The sequence below is a fragment of the Urocitellus parryii genome, chromosome 6, assembly GCF_045843805.1.
Source record: "Urocitellus parryii isolate mUroPar1 chromosome 6, mUroPar1.hap1, whole genome shotgun sequence".
NCBI classification, from domain to species: Eukaryota; Metazoa; Chordata; class Mammalia; order Rodentia; family Sciuridae; genus Urocitellus; species Urocitellus parryii.
Window position 1 is genome coordinate 175,213,986 of NC_135536.1, and position 17,148 is coordinate 175,231,133.

Genomic DNA, 17,148 nt, shown 5'->3' on the forward strand with positions numbered 1-17,148 from the left:
TAGCTGGAGCCTGTAGGCCAGGGCTGGGGTGGCAGGCGGGGGTCAGGACAGAGGCAGGAGTGGTGGCCAGGCAGGATGTGGATGGAGTGCAGAGGCCCACAGGCTGCCCTACAAGCCCTTGCCACTATAGTGGGCTCTGGAGATTCAATCTAGCCGCAGTGGGAAGCACTGGCTTAGTGGCTTTACTCTGATTGGCTGCCTCTGGTTGTCACAGGGATACTGAAGGGGTTTCCGTTCCATATGTGCCTTTTCGTGCTCTTCTGTCTCTTCCCCAGAGTTCTTTGATATTAGTGACCATAAATGTGTCCGGACCTTCACCTTTATTGATCTGGACTGCTGTGTCTTGGCCATGAACTACTGGTGAGTCCCACAGAAGATGGGAGAAGGGTCTGGGCAGGTGCCATATCACAGGAGGGGCTGGGGCTGGGGTCTCGGAACACCTCCCTGTAAACAGCCTGGAAAGATCCTCACTCCACTGGTTTGAGGCCCTGTATCCTCTTTCCCTCAAGGTGCTTTTCCCCTGGGGTGGCCTTTATGGTCACTCTGACCTTGGAGTTGTCGTTGCTTCTCTCCCTATCCCTCTCCTGTCCAGTCAGCTGTCAAACCCTGGCAGAGGCTGGTCCCACTGTAGCTGAGGACTCTGGCAACATCACAGTTTATAGGGAGGGGTGGCTTGATAACGAATTGGAAGACTAGGGATTAATTTGTTTTAGTTGAAACAAAATACCAAATTCTCGTTGAGTATCAGTCTGGATCTGGGCAAGGTTCGGGAAGTTGGTTGGAACTGCCCCGGATCCCGGATCCCAAGGTGGAGGGAGCTGTGGGAGGTGGGTAGGTGAAGAACAGGAGGATCCATAGCCTGTTCTGTCCTCATCTTTCCTTAGGTCTGACTATCACAGAGGCGTGTTCTGCTATGGGGACACCAAGGGCAATGTAATTGTCTTCATCTCTGACAGTGTGACCACCGGACTGTTCAACCCCCACATCCTCCCCAGACTCTCCAAATGGGGTAGCTCAGATGCACAGGAATGGGGCAGAGGTTGGGAGTAGGTTGAAGTGGGTCCTGAGCTGGCCCTGGCCCTGGGGTGCTCTCCCCATTCCATGCTGTGGACCTCTGGGGAGGTGGCCAAGGCACCAGTGGGTACTGGGCTGAGTGGCCTATGGGAGAGGGAGTGATGGGGCAACAGCAGAAGACCAGGGGCTGAGAAGAGGTCCATCCTTCTGCAGGCAGATCTTGTTCAGGTGAGGACCAGGGGCTGCAGGACACTCCTTACCCAGGAAGAAGGGAACGTGCTGGGTATGACCTGAGGAAGTCCTTCCTGCCTTCTGAGGCCAGGGTAGTGGAACTTCCTTGGAATATTGTGAGGTGGCTTCTGCTCTCCTTGGCCTTGAGCTGCCTTTGGGTGGGCGGGGTGTGGTGGAGGGGCCCTAGAGGTGGCCTCTGGCAGGCCCGGAGGACTCCTGGCTGAGCAGGAATGTGAGTGAGTGTGGTTGCCACTTTTGAGCAGCTGCATGCAGGGCACCTGTGTGTCACCTCCTGCAGTCTCCACCTACTGCCCCGAGGGAGTTAATGAAGGAGCGTTGGTGGGCTGCAGCCACTCGGTGCACAGCTGTTGAGTGGTGTCTGAGGTCTGAAGCCAGGGCACTTGCCAGAGACCATACTTTTAACCATTTGCTGGGCAATGTCCTAAACTGCTTAAGGAAGCCATTTGGGACTTCTCTGCCAAGGAGTTCCAGATCCCCAGCAGCCATGGGACCTGGGGCTGAGCTGGGGCTTCTGGGCCACTTCATATCCATTTAGAAGAGCCTAGGCCACCAGGGGTCCCACCCACAGGGACCCTGACCCCCCTCCATCCAGGACACCAGCCCTGCCCCTTGAGCAGCATCCGACCCGACTTTGGGACTTCCTAGCACACTTGTTTCCACCCTCAAGGTGGAGCTGGTGAGCAGCAGTGAGATGCATGGCCTAACCCGCACCCCCCGACCCCAGCCTCTTTCCTCCGCATTCCCTGCCAGTTGCCATCAGACCCAAGGCCAGAGTGTCAGGCGTTTCCAACCTGCTTCCTTAAATTGCCCCTGAGGGTGGCCTGTGTGTGTCCCCTGGCCCACCCGTCTGTGTCCATCTCGCTTTCCTGGAGGTTCATTAGCTGCTGCCCCTGGGTGTTTGGTGGCCGGGAGGTTCACAAGGGCAGGGCTGTGCTGCGGCAGTACCTGCTCGTCAGAGTTGCTCGTTTTATGACGTATGGGTGCAACCTCTACTTCTTGGAACTTGAGCTTTCTGAACAAGGGGTTTGGTGGCAAATCCCCCAAGAATGATGTTTCAGGACGAGGGGAGTCTAGGATCTCCATTTGTTTTCCACTGGGGAGAAAAATTGGAGCTCTGTAGTGAGGTGGCTTGTTTAGGACGCAGCACTGAGGGAGAATGTGGGCCCTGGCCTCTCAGCTGTGAGCCGCCTGAGTGGTGGCACCCACTAACCTCTCAAGTCACAGTGAGGCTCCATGCGCATTTGGCTGAAAAGACCTTTGAGAAGCAAGGAGTTGACAGTCAACTCCAGACATCATCTGAGAGTCTGCGTGGCTGGCAAAGAGGGAAGCTAGTGTGGACCTCAGTTTTCCCCCCATCAGATCACTGGATCAATGTTTCCATGCCAAAACTCTTAACTGAGAAGTCTGCTGTATACAGAAGTTACCAGCTGAGGGTAAGTTGTACCTTCTTGGCCTGTGACCATGGTGAACGTCCAATACACACACCACCCAAAAGTAAATGCAGAAAGTAGATTCACCTCCCGGGTCCAGTCTTAGCTCTAGGGATCGGGCCCTAGAACCAGAGCCAAGGCAGTTGTTGGAGGCCGTGGGTTCCATCTGCATGATATGCGTGGGCCCCAGCGTGGCCAGGTGTTCTCGCTGCTGCTGCTGCTGTGGCCTGGCCCTGCAGACATCCCTGTCTTCTGGAGCCATACAGTGTGTATAGCTGGCTTCCCCACTCCTTTCTCTATGCAGCTTTTTCTCCTTTTGGCAGTCACAGGAATTATTCATTAGAATGACTGTTGTGTCACTCCAGTAGCTTCTATCACATTTGAAACAACTTCTCAAGTCCTTACCACAAGCATCAGGACATGAGGCCCCTGACTTGCTTTAGGTCTTGTTTTCTACCTTTTTTTCTCATTTACTGTGCTGCAGAGACACAGGCTTCCTTGCTCTCCCCTCCCAAAATACCCCCAAGCCCTTTCCTACCACAGGGCCTTGGCACATGACATCCCTTCCAGCTGCAGTGCTGTTCCCCTAGGTTCCTATTTACCACCCTCTACTTGTTTCCCAGGATAACCTGCTGCCTCCTCTGTCTTTTCTCCCTTCACCCTGTACTTTCCACTCCCAACTTTGTATTGTCCACCCATTATTGTTGCCCTGTGATCCTCACAAGATTGATAGCTACTTGAGGACAGGGACTTGTGTGTTGTGCTCTCCGGTCCATCTCTAGTGCCTCCAACAGTGGGCTCCCAGCACATCTGTTGAACAAATGAGTGAATGAGAGCCTCAAGGTAAGCCTGAGTGGGGTGGTTGAAGGCTCCCGAATGTTGTTTCTGCGTGGGCTCTGTGACTTTCGTAGGAGGAGGCACCTACGACCTCATCTCCTTTTTATTTATTTATTTATTTTTAATATTTTATTTTTGTGTCATCTCCTTTTTCATCTTCCAGTGGGAATCTCTTTTGGGGCTTGGTTTTTCCTCCAAGTTGCTTAATGTCCCAGGTCTCATTCAGTGCCTTGGATTAGTGCCTCCTTGTGACGGACACTTGGTGAGACTAGAAAACCTGGCTTGGTGCATTGCACACAGAAGGCACTGAATGAGTGTTGGATGGTCCCATCTCTTCCACCCACCTCCATTCTTTCCTGTCCTCCATTCTTGTCGTAGTCAGGAAAATCTCCAGCTGGGGAGGCCAAGCTCTGGTCCAGGTCACAGATCCCAAGCTGGGGAAGTCAGAGGCCAGCCAGCCCACTTGTGTTCCTTTTCTTGTTAAGGCTGCCCCAGGTTGTCCTTACCTCCCAGGCTCCCGTGAACTTGTCTGACAAACTTAGAGGGTAGCAGTGGGGCAGAGGGACAGGTCCACGCAGTGGGTGCTTCCTGTGGAGGATGACTCCATCCATTCTCCCCTTGGGAGAATGACACTTGCATAGGCCCAACCCCATGGATCCTTTCACGGACAAAGCAATCGTACAAATAAAATGCCTTTAAGTATTTTCTGACACAAGGGATGGCTACACTTTCCTGATCACTGGACCTGGGCTAGGACTTTGGGCCACTTCAATTTGTCCAAGCTGTGGTCATTTCATTAGGCTCCATCACCTCCAGGCCCCTCCAGCCCCTCACCCTGGCCATGTTCCAGGGGCTGGGCGTGGAATGCAGCTGTCCTCTGGAGGGTCTCCCACGAGGGTGGCTCTCTTCCCCAGGCTCTCCATCCCAACTGGTGTCAGAAGGTCAAGTTCATTTCTGATCTGAACCTCGTGGTCTCCTGTTCAGCCGTTGAGAAGTCCTCTCTGGTGCTGACAGTGTTGCCAGCCAAAGACCTTGAGAAACCCAGGTAAAGAGCACCTTTCCAGGCTGAGGCAGCATGGCTGAGAGGGAGGTGGGCGGTGAGTGGGCCTTGGTGGGTGGATTCATGTCAGCCATGTGATGTCCCTGCCAGAGAGGACCCACCTCTGTGCTAGTGGCATCTCCGTGAGCAGGGCAGTGTCCTGAGGATCACACCATGCCTAGGCGCAGGCAGTGTGTGTCCTATGGGCTGACATAGGTCAGGAATTAGAGTGCACACTCTGGAGTCTGGTTTCAGTTATTGCTCCAGCCTCGACACCAGTGCTAAGAACGTGATAGGGTTCTTCTAGCCACAGCTCAGCATAGAAGCCAACAGCCCCTTCTTTCCCTCCCTTTCTCCCCTCCTTCCTTCCTGTACTGGGGATTTAACCCAGGGGCACTTAGCCACTGAGCAGCATCCCCACTACCTTTTTTTTTTTTTTTTAATTTAAAACGGTCTCACTAAGTTGCTGAGGGCCTCACTATGTTGCTAAGACTGGCTCAAACTTGCAATCCTCCTATCTCAGCCTCCCAAGTTGCTGGGGTTACTTGTATATGCCACTGTGCCCATCAAGACCATTCCTGAAGAAAGGAGTGAATATGAATATGAATTGGTTCAACTCTGTGATCCTCAGTTTGCTTATCTGTAAAATGAGTTAAGGAAAGCACTTACCTTAATAAATATCTCAAGGATTCCTTGAGGGAATAATGCTGTACGTGGAAAGTGTTCAACAACTGGTAGCATTTATTGTTCAGAGATGATTCCAATCTATTTTCTTCATTCTAGATTCCTCTAACCCTGAGGAAATTTGTTTTTTTATGATACTGGGAATCAAACTCAGGGCCTTGAGCATGCTAAACAAGTGCTCTACCACTGAGCGAAACCCCCAGTCCCACCTTTCCTTTAAAAAAAAAAAAAAAATCTAGCCAGGCACAGTGGCTCATGTCTGTAATCCCAGGGCTTGGCTCCAGATCTTGAGACAGGAGGATAGCAAGTTCAAGGCCAATCTCAGAAATTTAGTGAGATCCTGTCTCAAAATAAAAAATAAAGGGGCTGGGGATGTGGCTCAAGCGGTAGTGCGCTCACCTGGCATGCGTGCGGCCCGGGTTCGATCCTCAGCACCACATACAAACAAAGATGTTGTGTCTGCCGATAACTAAAAAATAAATATTAAAATTCTCTCTCTCTCTCTCTCTCTCTCTCTCTCTCTCTGTCTGTCTCTCTCCCCCTCCCTCCCTCTCTCCCTCTCCCTCTCCCTCTCTAAAAAAAAAAATAAATAAATAAATAAATAAAAATAAATAAAAAGGGCTAAAGAGAGATATGGCTTAATGGTAAATTGCCCATGGGTTAAATCTCCTGAACCCAAACCAAAACTAAAAATCAGTTATTAGTTGCACAAGTGGGTATTAAATGCATATCTATGTCAGAATCAAAGTGTTATAAATATGGTTGGAGTCCTGTGGGATTCCCCTTGTCCCCATGGTCTCATTGTTGGCAGAAGCCTGCCATTGTCATTTTGGCTCACACCTTCCTTCTGCTGTGTGGCACATCTCGAGGGTTCCCTCCTGCGGAGTTCCTTGGCTGGTTTCTCCTGCCCCCACAGCCTTCCCCTCGAGTCCTGGGCTCTGTGACGCTGGGCTCATGAGCAGCCTGCATGATGGTCTGTGCCCCAGGCATGTCTTTTGGGGGAACAACAAGAGATTGGAGGTCCCTGTTGGGGAGTCGCAAGGTGTGACACGGTGCTAAGGGCCATGCAGGCCCTCACTGTTACTTTCTGCTGGTTGTTTCTCAAGAAAAATCTAGTTCTGAGGTCACAGGGCTCCTTGGGTGGCCTCTTCACTTTCCAGACAGGAGCCCGAGGTTCAGGGAGGTGCTGAAGACAAGTGACTGTCTTTGCTCGTTTGAGCCAGAGCTTGATCTCAGGCTGCTGTTCAGTACCTTTTAGTCCGCCAAACTGTGCTCACTCTTAACCAAGTCGTGGGCTCACCCCAGGTGGGAGGGGCCCTGCGAATGTCTGGTGTGTGTGTGTGTGTGTGTGTGTGTGTGTGTGTGTGTGTGTTGGGGGGACTCCATCTTGGCTCCGTGCTTTGAGCAGGGCGGGGTGGTGGGGTGTTGCTTGGCCCTGGTGGCTGAATGGTCTCTGCCTCTGTTCTGCTGCTCTACCATGTCCCTGATACCTGTTTCGCTCGACTTCTTGTTTTTGGGGAGCTCTTTAAGGCCTAGATGATATCAGCGGGTCCCCCTACCATGGCATGCGGGCCTCCGTGGATGGCCCTGCTGCCTTCCTGAGCGCCCCTCTTCCCCTCAGCTCCAGCTCCACTGGCCCCTTGAGGTTCAGGAGCGCCCCTGCCCCAGGCCTTTGCCTTGTTGTCTGCCTGGCATGCTCCTGCTTTCTGGTTGTTTTTGTTATGAAAATGTTCAAACACACACAGAATAGAAACACGTAGCACTCCTCTTTATCATCACCTGGTATTTAGTCCAGGTGTCTCAGAAGATCTCCTTATGATTATTTGAAATCAGATGTAAGCAGAGTTCTCCGGTGGTTTTGAGCAGAGGAACTGTGTGGTCTGAGGCATGTGTTGGACGTGCTCGGGCAGGAATGCAGGTGGGAACATAAGTGAGGAGGCTGTTGCAGTGGTTCAGGCCACAGGATGACCCTGGAGTTGGTCATGGGTAGAGATGGAGGGATTGGAGTGTATAAATTTGTCAGGGACTGGAGAGTATATTTAGACATATACACTCCCAAGACACCTTCTTGTCTGAATGCAGTACAGTGCCTTGGGCAGCAGGGGGTACCATTGACCACTTTCTGGTCTCCCATTTTTGAAGACGCTGTCTTGGTGTATGGCCTCTGAAAGTTGGGTCAGGCATTGCCAACCTAAACTCTTCCTCTACCTCCTCCTCCCCTTCCTTCTCCTTGTAATTGAACTTAGGGGGCCCTGTACCACTGAGCTACTCTACCACTGAGCTAATGTCCCTAGCCATTTTTATTTTTATTTTGAGATGGGGTCTTGCCAGGTTGCTAAGGCTGGCCTCAAAATTGTGATTCTCCTGCCTTAGCCTCCCCAGTTGCTGGGATAATAGGTATGTGCCATTGTCTGTGGCCCCAGACTCCTCTTCTAGAGTTGGCCTTGACTTCCAAGGAGTGGGCCTGCGGGTCCGACTTCCCATAGCTGGTCTCTCTGTGCTCTTTGGGTGGTTAGGGCCAGAAGTGAAGCTGGGGGAGGAGCAGCAGAGGTTGAGGGGTGGGTCGGGAGCCAGTGTCTAGAGGGTGGATGGACCCACAATACCTCCCTTTCGTTGAGGCCACTGTCATCTTGCACCCAAGCTGCTTGCCTTCTTAGCAGCCCCACTGCATGCCCTCTGGCCACTGTCCCTGCTTGTGGTCATCTGCAGGTCTCAGCAGGGGTCCTTCTGGAGCCTTCAGTGGTGTAGACCTGCCTCCTCTAGCTGTCCTCTCGTGCCCTCTCCTCTTGGGCCCCTCATGCCAGCCCCGTGGCCTTGCACTTGCAAGGCCTCGTCTTCCCCCCAGTGCTCCTGTGGCCAGTTCCTTCTCCTCCATCTGAGCTTCTCTGTACCCTCCTCGAGAGGTTGTCAAAAGTAAGTCTGCCTCAGTTTCCCTTTGTCAAAGCCACCTCCTTGTTTCCCTTGCAGGACTTGCCACAATTTGTCACTGTTCCTCTCCCTGTCTCTATGTCCTTGCTGCTATTTCCCCCAGAAGGGAAGCTCCATGTGGCAGGGGCATCGTAGCAATGCTTCTGGAACCCTGGCAAGGAGCTGGAGCTGGCAAGCCTTTGTTGAATGTGCGAGCGGATCAGCCTGGATTGTTCCTGCTAACCCATTGGTGACTGTTCTTCCAGAATATTTTCTTTGCATATAAATGCATGGAGGGCCAGGTGTGGTGGCAAGTGCCTGTAATCCTATGGCTAGGGAGGCTGAGGCAGGAGGATCATGAGTTCAAAGTTGCTTAGGCAACTCAGAGAGACCCTGTCTCTAAATAAAATATAAACATGCTGGGGATGTGGCTCAGTGGCTAAGTACCCCTGCACTCAATCCCCAGTACAAAGAAAAATGCATGGATCAAATGCATTCTGCTGTCATATATACTTAATTAGAATGAATAAATAAATAAATTTAAAAAACCCCCAAATTAGAATGGAAAATGAAATAAAAAAGTAAAATAAAAAAAATACATGGAAGAGGGCAGTGAATATGACTCCACCATAAATGAAATACACACACACTTCCATATGTTCTTCTTGAAGCTTTGATTTTTGGAGGAATCCTGTGGCTGTTGACGCGAAGGGAGGGTTTGAGGGGGAGCAAGACCAAAGGTTAAGAAACCAGCTGGGACCAACACAAAGGTGAAGGCACCTGAGCTGGGCAGAGGCATTTTACCGTGGGCAGTGGGCAGGGAGGATTTGGCCTGATGGGATGACGGAAGCCATTGTGTCATCTGAGGTGAGACCCAGGTGGGCCAGTTCAATGGAGAAGGCTAGGGCGCTTTATGACAGGGTTCTTCAAACTGGGTTTTGAAGGGAACATCCGGTAGAAGGATCTGGCAGGCAGGATGGGTGTGGGCAAGAGGAAGCCGCGTGGGCAGAGGCACAGAGCAACCTGTGAGGGCCTAACTGTCCTGGGACTCCTGTCGGGGTTCTCTGGCTCTCCAAGCCTCTTTCTTTCGTGCTGATCGCGGCCACTTCTTGCTGTACCCACTCAGCCTGGGGCTAAATCCTCTACCGCACGCCAATTTGTTACCTGTGTGACCTTGGGAAAGTTCCTTAGCGTCTCCTTTTAGGGTCTTTGTCTCTGGCTCAGGGCCAGTGACACTCTTCAGGGTTGTGTGTGGGGTCCAGGTGACCCATAAGATGGTACCCAACAGAAGGACCAGCATATTGGAGGGCAGCCAGGTCAGGACACTCTCTGGACCTGGGAGCCCTCACTTTTTTGATTTGTGTCTTGGCTAGGAAGATACCTGTCCCAGGTTGGTTGATGTGAAAATCATGTCAAGTTTGCTCTTGACACGAGGCAAAACACTTTACAAATGTCAGGCGCTCCTCCTCCTTTGGGGCCACTTTCACCCGGAAGGTGAGTGCTTCCTCCATGAACTGTTGGTCTGGCAGTTGTTTTGCCCACAATGCTCAGCTCTGGGCAGCTTCTAGGACTCTTCTCTCTGGTTGGAGAGGTGGTGCCTTTCCCAGGCCTCCCAGGAGCCCTTGCCTCAGCTCCCTCAGAGGCCCCTGAGGCTGCTGCTCCTGCCCTGCAGCCCTTACCCCTTCCATGTTGTAGGTTCACAGTGCTGAGTTTAAGAAAAGGAGTTCTTTGCTTTGATTACTGCTCAGACAGGAACTTCCTGGGTGAGTCATCTTCCTGTCCCCCATAAGCTGTTGGTCCAGCATCCGGCCTCCCACGGGGCTTCTCTCCTGCTGCTCTTGTCAGCACTCATGGGCACCAGAGGGCGGTGTAATGAGGCAGGCTCTGGTGGGCAGGTGTGGGAGGATGGGGCAGGAGGGGCGGTGGTGGGTTGCAGGGATCCTCTCTGCATCTGGCAAGCCTGGCAGTCATCCGAGGGCTGGCGTTGGGCCTTGTACATCCAGCGCAGGCCCAGGGGCCTGGTACTCATTTCTCTACCCCAGCGACTGGTGGCTATGACTCCCACATCTACCTGTGGAACCCCTTATTCTCCAAAAAGCCTGTGTGGGTGATGAAGGGACATCAGACCTCCGTGATGCACCTCCTCGTAAACAGCAAGAATAGCAGCATCCTCATCAGCATCTCCAGGGACAAGGTGCTGCTCTCAGTTCCGTTCCTTGGGGAAAGACACTGATGCTGGGGTAGTAATCTGGCTCAGCCAGCCCAGGGGACCCATGCTGGAAGGCATCTGAGGCCTAGAGGAACAGGGTAACGTCCCTCCTCAGCCAAAGACCTACAGAGAGGTACCTGGCATCACCATGAAGATCTTCGACAGTCCCCAGTAGAGTCCTGATCCCAGCTCACATCAGTCCACCAGAGCAGGGTTCCCATGTAGCCCAGTCTGGCTTCTTTACCTGAGCAGATCTTCCTCCTGTTTGGTTCTCAGTTTCCTCATCAATAGGCTGGCTCTTGAATGGTTTAGAGGAGAACAGGTGGTAAGAGAGCAGGCAGCATCTGGCACACAGTAGGTGCATGAGACATATGAGTCCTGTCCCTGCTGGTCCTTGCCCCACCCACGTCTGCACGCCTCAGCTCTCCCAGTGACCCCCTCCTTGGTCGCCCTGGCTGTCAGCCTGACTGGACCTTCCTCAGTGCCTGGGGCAAGGGGCATCACTTTGCTCAGGGGCAGCTGTTAGTTCAGGATGCTGCGCCTCCTTCTTGCTGCTGGGGCATCCTGGCCAACATGCGGAGGCCCACGGCTCCCAGGGTCTCCTTCAGGGAACAATTTGAGTTTTCTGGCTCAGCCGATGGAGAATTTTCAGAGCCTTGGTGTCACTGGGCCACCCTTCCCAACATGTCCTCACTCAGGCTGCTAGGGGACTCTCCTAACACCTGCAAACTGGTATCCTCACCTCTGGTGAAGGATCTGAGGTACGGGGTGGGTGATGGAGATAGGCCAGCTGACGTCCTCGTGACAGCCATGGGAAGAGCTGGGGCGTGCACTGGTCTGGTTGATTCTAAGTCCATCCTTGTGTAGCTCTCTGAGGTGGCTCTTAGCAATGGGTCCTGGGGGGACTTCCATGGGGCCTCTCTAAGGAACTTTTCTTAACCCAGGATGACTGCACTGGGGCTACTCTGGGGACACACAGGCCATTTTGGCAATTAAGTTTGTACCTACTCTGACTGTGTCCTAGGCTGGCTTTTCATGAGTGAGGCTGAAGTGGGAGCTGGTGGGAGTCTGGGTGGGGGTGTTCTGCAGGGTAGAGGCCTAAGGGAAAGCCCTGGGATGGAGCTGTGTTCTGCCGCCACTCACCTGTGGCTGGGCTACTGGAGCATAAGTGTAGACAGTGCAGGGTTGTTACCAGTGCAGGGTTGTCACCAGCACAGACACTTAATGCAGTGCATGTGTATTAGGGGTGCCTGGGTAACGAGTCCCCAAGGATCCCCCACCTCTTGCCTGTTTCCCACCCAGAACATCCGCGTGTGGGACATGCAGGACTACATCTGCCTGCAGTCCTTCTGCGGGAAGCTGTTTGCCCTGGGGAACTGCCCCATCACCAGCGCCTGCTTCCACGAGACCGACAACACCCTCATCTGCAGCACCTATTCCGTGAGTGTTGTCCCGGGAGGGAGGGAGGGAGGGACTCATGGCCAAGGGCAGAGGGGGCACATCAGCCAGGGACACCCAAGAGTCTGTCACATCCTTAACAGCAATCTTGAGACTGCTGAAGCTGCTGGCCTCCAGCCTGGCCTATGAGGCTCCTGCTCTCAGGCCTCCCTGGAAGGCATCGTCTGGGCCCTGGCCTGCCTTCCTCTCTGCCACCGCTACCTCCGCTCATCCCTACCCGTGCATCCCTCGGGCTCTCCTTCTGGAACCGCTAGCCCCAGGTGGGGTCAGGAGTCCTTCCTGAGTCCCCTTGGCCCATCACGGTTGCAGGATGTTTTTCCTACTAAATCATGAACATTAGGAAGGCGGGGCTGGGCCCAAGCAAGACTCTGAAGGAGAGGTCCTCGGGATGACAGGAAGACACTTGTGAGTGGTGACCACGCTGGTACCTGCAACAGGTCCTGCTCCTGAGGGACAAGCATGAAGGTGGACTGGCCAGAGTGGTGGTGGGGCCTGGGACCAGTTGGGGCTGTGGGAATAACCAGCAGCCAGTAGGCAGGGCAGTCCTGACTAGGAAGGAGAAGAGGACATCATTCGCGGTGGAACTTCACCGAGTCCTCGCGCCCTCTGTTGGCTGGGCCACTCTAGCAGGAGATGCACATGTCCTCTTGTGCCTTTGTTGCCTCTCCCAACATAGCAGATTTTGAAGGAGGGTTGTGGGTTCCTCCATATCTTGCTGAGTGCTGGACCAGCTGTTGACCTCTGTCAAGTTAGATCTTCCAGGTTCCTTTTAGTCATCAAACATGATTAACCTCCAGTTCTTTGTCAAGAGCTGAGAATATATGAATAAGACACTCCCTTGAGAAGGGAACCCTGATAGAGGATTTAGCCTCTCAGAAATGATAAGGAGAGAGGGACCTTGGACTTCTGCCTTGGGGTTCTAGGGACACTAGGGTTTAAGAGGCCTAGCTCTGGGAATGGAGGCCCTGGAGTAGGGAGAGTGGCCCAGGAGCCTCGCTGGGTGCCATTTAGACATCTTGATGGAGTGATTTATGGGAGCCATCTCCCCGGGGCCAGTCACTGAGGGCCCATCTCACTGAAGGCAGAGCCCCTCTGACTCTCCTCACCTGCAGATTGGGATCTTAAATGGCTATTTGGAGTGCCAGCAGCCTGTGAAAACAGGAAAGCTGTCAACTCACAGTGCAGCTGTGTGCAATGTCCTTTACAGCAAGATCTTTAAGCAGGTAAGTGACCAGGACTTACCTCCAAGGCTGGTGGGAGGGCCAGGTGACGTGGGGCAGGACCCAGACCTTGCCATGTGCCCGGGGGTGCATTTGAGGAGCAGGCAGCTGCCCTGCAGAAGGGTGGCCATGAGATGAGGTTTGAACGGCACCAACTGGTACCACACGGCTGCCCTCAGCCCCTGAGCTATGGGCTGGCTGCCCGAGGCCTCTCTACGTGAGTCAGCTGGAACGCTGGCTGTGGGGTGCTCTTTGGGGCTCCCAGCATGGCTCTTGTTCCAGGGTGCTAGTTTTCAGGGAAACTGTTGTTTGGCTCTCTTTATTGTAGGAAGTGGGTGGGGAAGACCCAGGTAGTAGGCAGTACCCTGGGCCTGAGTAGAGATCTCTGGGCCCAGAGAGGCTGGGCACAAGGAATCCTTAATGAGAAACAGGAACAGAAAAGGATGCCAGGGCCTCGCCCACCCCGCTCTTGCCAGCCTGGGCCCTCGGGCCGGGGCAGCTGCATCTGCTATGGGGGTGTTTTTTTGCACAAGACCCACAGTAGCTTCTCCGGGCTTCCTTCACCTCTCGTGCCTCAGGCTCTTCAGTGCTGTCGAATAGTTCCTGCTTTGTCTTTAAGTAACTCCAGGCTTCTCTAGATGTTCGGTGGGAGGCGGGTCTGAAATAGCTTCACCTGCTTCTGCTGCGTGGTGACAGTCGTTGCAGCAGCAAGCCCTGGAGCGGCATGACCGTCCTCTACTCTCCGCAGAGGGTCCGGTTAGTATAAGTTAGGATATTCTTCCTTTCTTTACCTTCCTCTTTCTTTTCGTCAGGATAATGATGCTTCAGCCAACATTTTTTTTTTTTTTTTCTGAATCGAAGATTACTTTTTTCTGGATAGATTCTGAGTTAAGGGAGACTTTACCTTCTAAAGTAAGAGCTGAGGAAGGCTGTAGCGTGGGAGCTGGCACTGACTGGAGGCATGGCTTGCCCTGCAGCAGGATGGCCCTGGAGCCTGATCTCTGGGGCAGCACAGGCTGGAGGCCCTGGCATGGAGGCGCTGCTGTCCTGGTGCTGTGTTCCCCCCACAGGTGGTGAGTGGCTGCCTGCATGGTACCGTGTGCGTGTGGGAGCTGTTCACCGGCACGAAGATGGTGGATTTCTCCGTGTCTGCCACGCATTTTGTGGAGCTGACCTCCATGGCCCTGGATGAGTCCGAGCGGTGTCTGCTCACAGGTTTGCGAGATGGCACCATGAAGATGTGGAACTACAACAGCGGGGAATGCCTCCTGACCTTTCCCAACCCAGACAAGGTGGAGGTCAGTCTGGAGTGTTGCGGAGCCAAGGCAGGGCCCTCAAGCAGCTAACCACAGCTCCCAGGCGCTGGAACATGAGTTTTATGTGTTCCTGAAAGGCCGTACCATCTGGGCAGACTCCTGTCCTCAACCTGCCTGAGCCTTGTGGCATCATACGTCAAATAAAGACAGACAATAGTGGCTGTCTTTATTAAGTTTCCACAAGTGCTCCTTACTCTATATATTTGTTAGCACTTCTTATTTCACATATCGGAGCTTTGGATTGCATTTCTAGCTGGGAAGGGGGGATGGGATTCAGAGTTACTGTACTCACCCTTAATTGGAAATACTTGACAAGGTCTTAGGGACAGTCTGTGGGTGTGACATAGAGCAAAGCCAGCTCTATGGGACTTGAGCCCTATAACACAGTCTTTTAACCAACGCAGCAAGAATACTTGGCCAAGAAGAATGGGGTCTGGATGCTGGTCCAGATGCTGTCACTTAGTGACCTTAGCCAGGTCACTGTGTGTTTCCATCCCTTCCTCTAGACAATGATCATGGGTACCTGCCTTCTCTGCTTCCTTTAAATCTGTCAAGTTCGATGGTCTAGGTCCATTAAATTAGATAATGGGACGTGAAAATACTCTGAAAAATGTATGCTGGCAAAACTCTAGGGAATCCTTATGACTAAGAGTTTTGACTTCTTGCTGGCACATTTAGGAAGACATTTGGGGTCCAGAGCCATGCTCTCTGAAGAGCTTTAGAGCTTTATTTTCTTTCATCTTCAACAGATTAGTGGACTTGTCCATATGAACAAAGCATACTACATGACAGGGTGGAGTAAGAGAATCACCAATTTCACGTGAGTAGCCAGCACTCGCGGTGAGGGGAGGGCAGCTGGGTGTTCTTGCTCTCTGGGTTCCTCCAGTCCTAGCTCCACGGTAGGTAATGGCCACGCTCCATCTGCCCGACTGTCCTTTTCATTCAATACTCATTGAGGCTAATATGTCTAGGCCTCCTGCCAGGTGCTGGGTGATCCCTTCTGGAACACTTCATTCAGTGGGGGGATGTCTCGGTCTGTCTGGGTTTTTATAATAGAATAGTGTACACCGGGGTGGCTTATGCATGACACACTTATTTTCTCAAGGTGTCAGCAGGTTGCTGTCTGGTGGGGGCCCACTCCTTGTTCATAGAAAGCTCTCTTCTTATTATAACCGTACCAGGTTGAAGGGTGAGGGGTCTCTCTGGGGCTTATAAGGGCCCTAATCCCATTCCTAGGGCTCCACCCTCACGACCTCGTCTCTTTCCCAGGCCCCGCCTCCTAATACCTCACATAAAGGATTAGATTTTAATATATGAATTGGGGAGAAGACAAAGTTCAGACTACAGCACTCCACCTCTGGCTCCCCCAAATTTGTGTCCTCTCACATGCGTAAATTCTTTGGCCCCAGGGTTCCCCCAACATTGGTTCTTTGGTTGGCTGAGCTAGATTATTACCTGCAGTGTTGATATCTTTCCCAAAGAATGGAACTAGTGTGTGGGGAGGGTATACGGGGCATGTTCCATGAGGTGGCACTTTTTCCAGCATCAACTTTAAAGTCTAAGCTCAGTCCCCATCTAAATATTATCTAAATCAGCATGAGACTCAAGGTGAGGCCAGACTTCCTCAGCTGTGACCAGTGATACCGACGTGTAGTGTACTTCTGAAATACAACCGTGGGACTGGCATGGGGTAGATGACACGGAGAAGTAGGAGAGAAGAAAGGAGTGGCAGATTATGAACAAGTCTAATACTCATCAGGACAAACTCCTTCAGACCTTAAGACTTTAAGTAATCCTCTTTGGCTTAATATTCTCATCTCCAGGCCCACTGGGGTGGAGTCCTGCTTTCAAGACTCACTGGGCAGCCATCCAGGTAGAGGTTGGGCCCCTGGTCTCCAGGCAGCCTGCCTCCGTGACTGTGTAGCCCTGCTGCCTTGGTGGCTCTGTTCTGGGCCCTGCTCCTGCAGTGGTTCTTTGCATGGCTGGGCTCTGGGGCTGCTGGAAGGCTTTGCCCTTTGAAATCCAGGTGGTGGGAACATTCAGGCCCTCTTGGCTCTGCTGTGTATGGGCCACGCTGTAAATGGGGTGGCCAAGGAGCATGGTGCCAGAGTGGAGGATGGAACCTGTGAGGTGAGGTGACTGTGGAGGGTGATGTGATGAGGCCACCCTTCTTCTGCTGAACCTGTGGTGGGGGGACAGTTCTAATCTTTGAAAAACAACCTTTGGGGTCATTTTTCCATTGTCTTGGAGAATAATACCTGTCTTCTGTTGAGCTGGCTGGTCCTTTCCCATCTCCTCTTCTGACACATCCCAGCAAGCTTGCTTATTTCTGTCAATAGGGAAAGGCTGTGAATTTCGGCTTCCCTCATGTCCTTGGTGGGGGAGATTGCTGGGGATCAAACCCCCGGCCCTGCCTGCTCTAGAATTTCTTAGAAGATCTATCTGCCACAAACCCCAGAATGCAAGCACAGTTCAGCCAGGCTCTGCTGCTTTATAAAAAGGAGGGCTTTCCCTCCAGTTTCTAGGCACATGTCCCCATTTCCTCCTGAGGCCTCATCAAAGTGGTCTTTATCGTCCATATTTCTACCAATGATCTGCTCAAGATCACTTAGTGGTTTTTGTATTTTTTAGTACTGGGGCCTCACACATGCTAGGCTGGTGCTCTGTCACTGAGCCACATCTGCAATCCCCACTTAAGATATTCAAAAAGATTGAGAGCTGTGGGTATAGCTCAGGATAGAGCACATGCTTAGCATGTGTGAGGCCCTGGATTTGATTCCCA

General features: G+C 52.6%; 1 protein-coding gene across 1 annotated transcript in view; it reads left to right on the forward strand.

Moving 5' to 3' along the window:
* Efcab8 (EF-hand calcium binding domain 8) overlaps nucleotides 1-17,148 on the forward strand; it is a 59,861-nt gene that overhangs the window by 16,495 nt on the left and 26,218 nt on the right. The window contains exons 7-16 of the mRNA XM_026402099.2: nucleotides 276-360; nucleotides 885-1,009; nucleotides 2,626-2,699; nucleotides 4,448-4,578; nucleotides 9,859-9,926; nucleotides 10,206-10,357; nucleotides 11,675-11,812; nucleotides 12,943-13,053; nucleotides 14,121-14,348; nucleotides 15,116-15,186. Of these exons, the coding sequence (XP_026257884.2) occupies nucleotides 276-360; nucleotides 885-1,009; nucleotides 2,626-2,699; nucleotides 4,448-4,578; nucleotides 9,859-9,926; nucleotides 10,206-10,357; nucleotides 11,675-11,812; nucleotides 12,943-13,053; nucleotides 14,121-14,348; nucleotides 15,116-15,186 (1,183 nt within the window). The remainder of the gene's footprint in view (nucleotides 1-275; nucleotides 361-884; nucleotides 1,010-2,625; nucleotides 2,700-4,447; nucleotides 4,579-9,858; nucleotides 9,927-10,205; nucleotides 10,358-11,674; nucleotides 11,813-12,942; nucleotides 13,054-14,120; nucleotides 14,349-15,115; nucleotides 15,187-17,148) is intronic.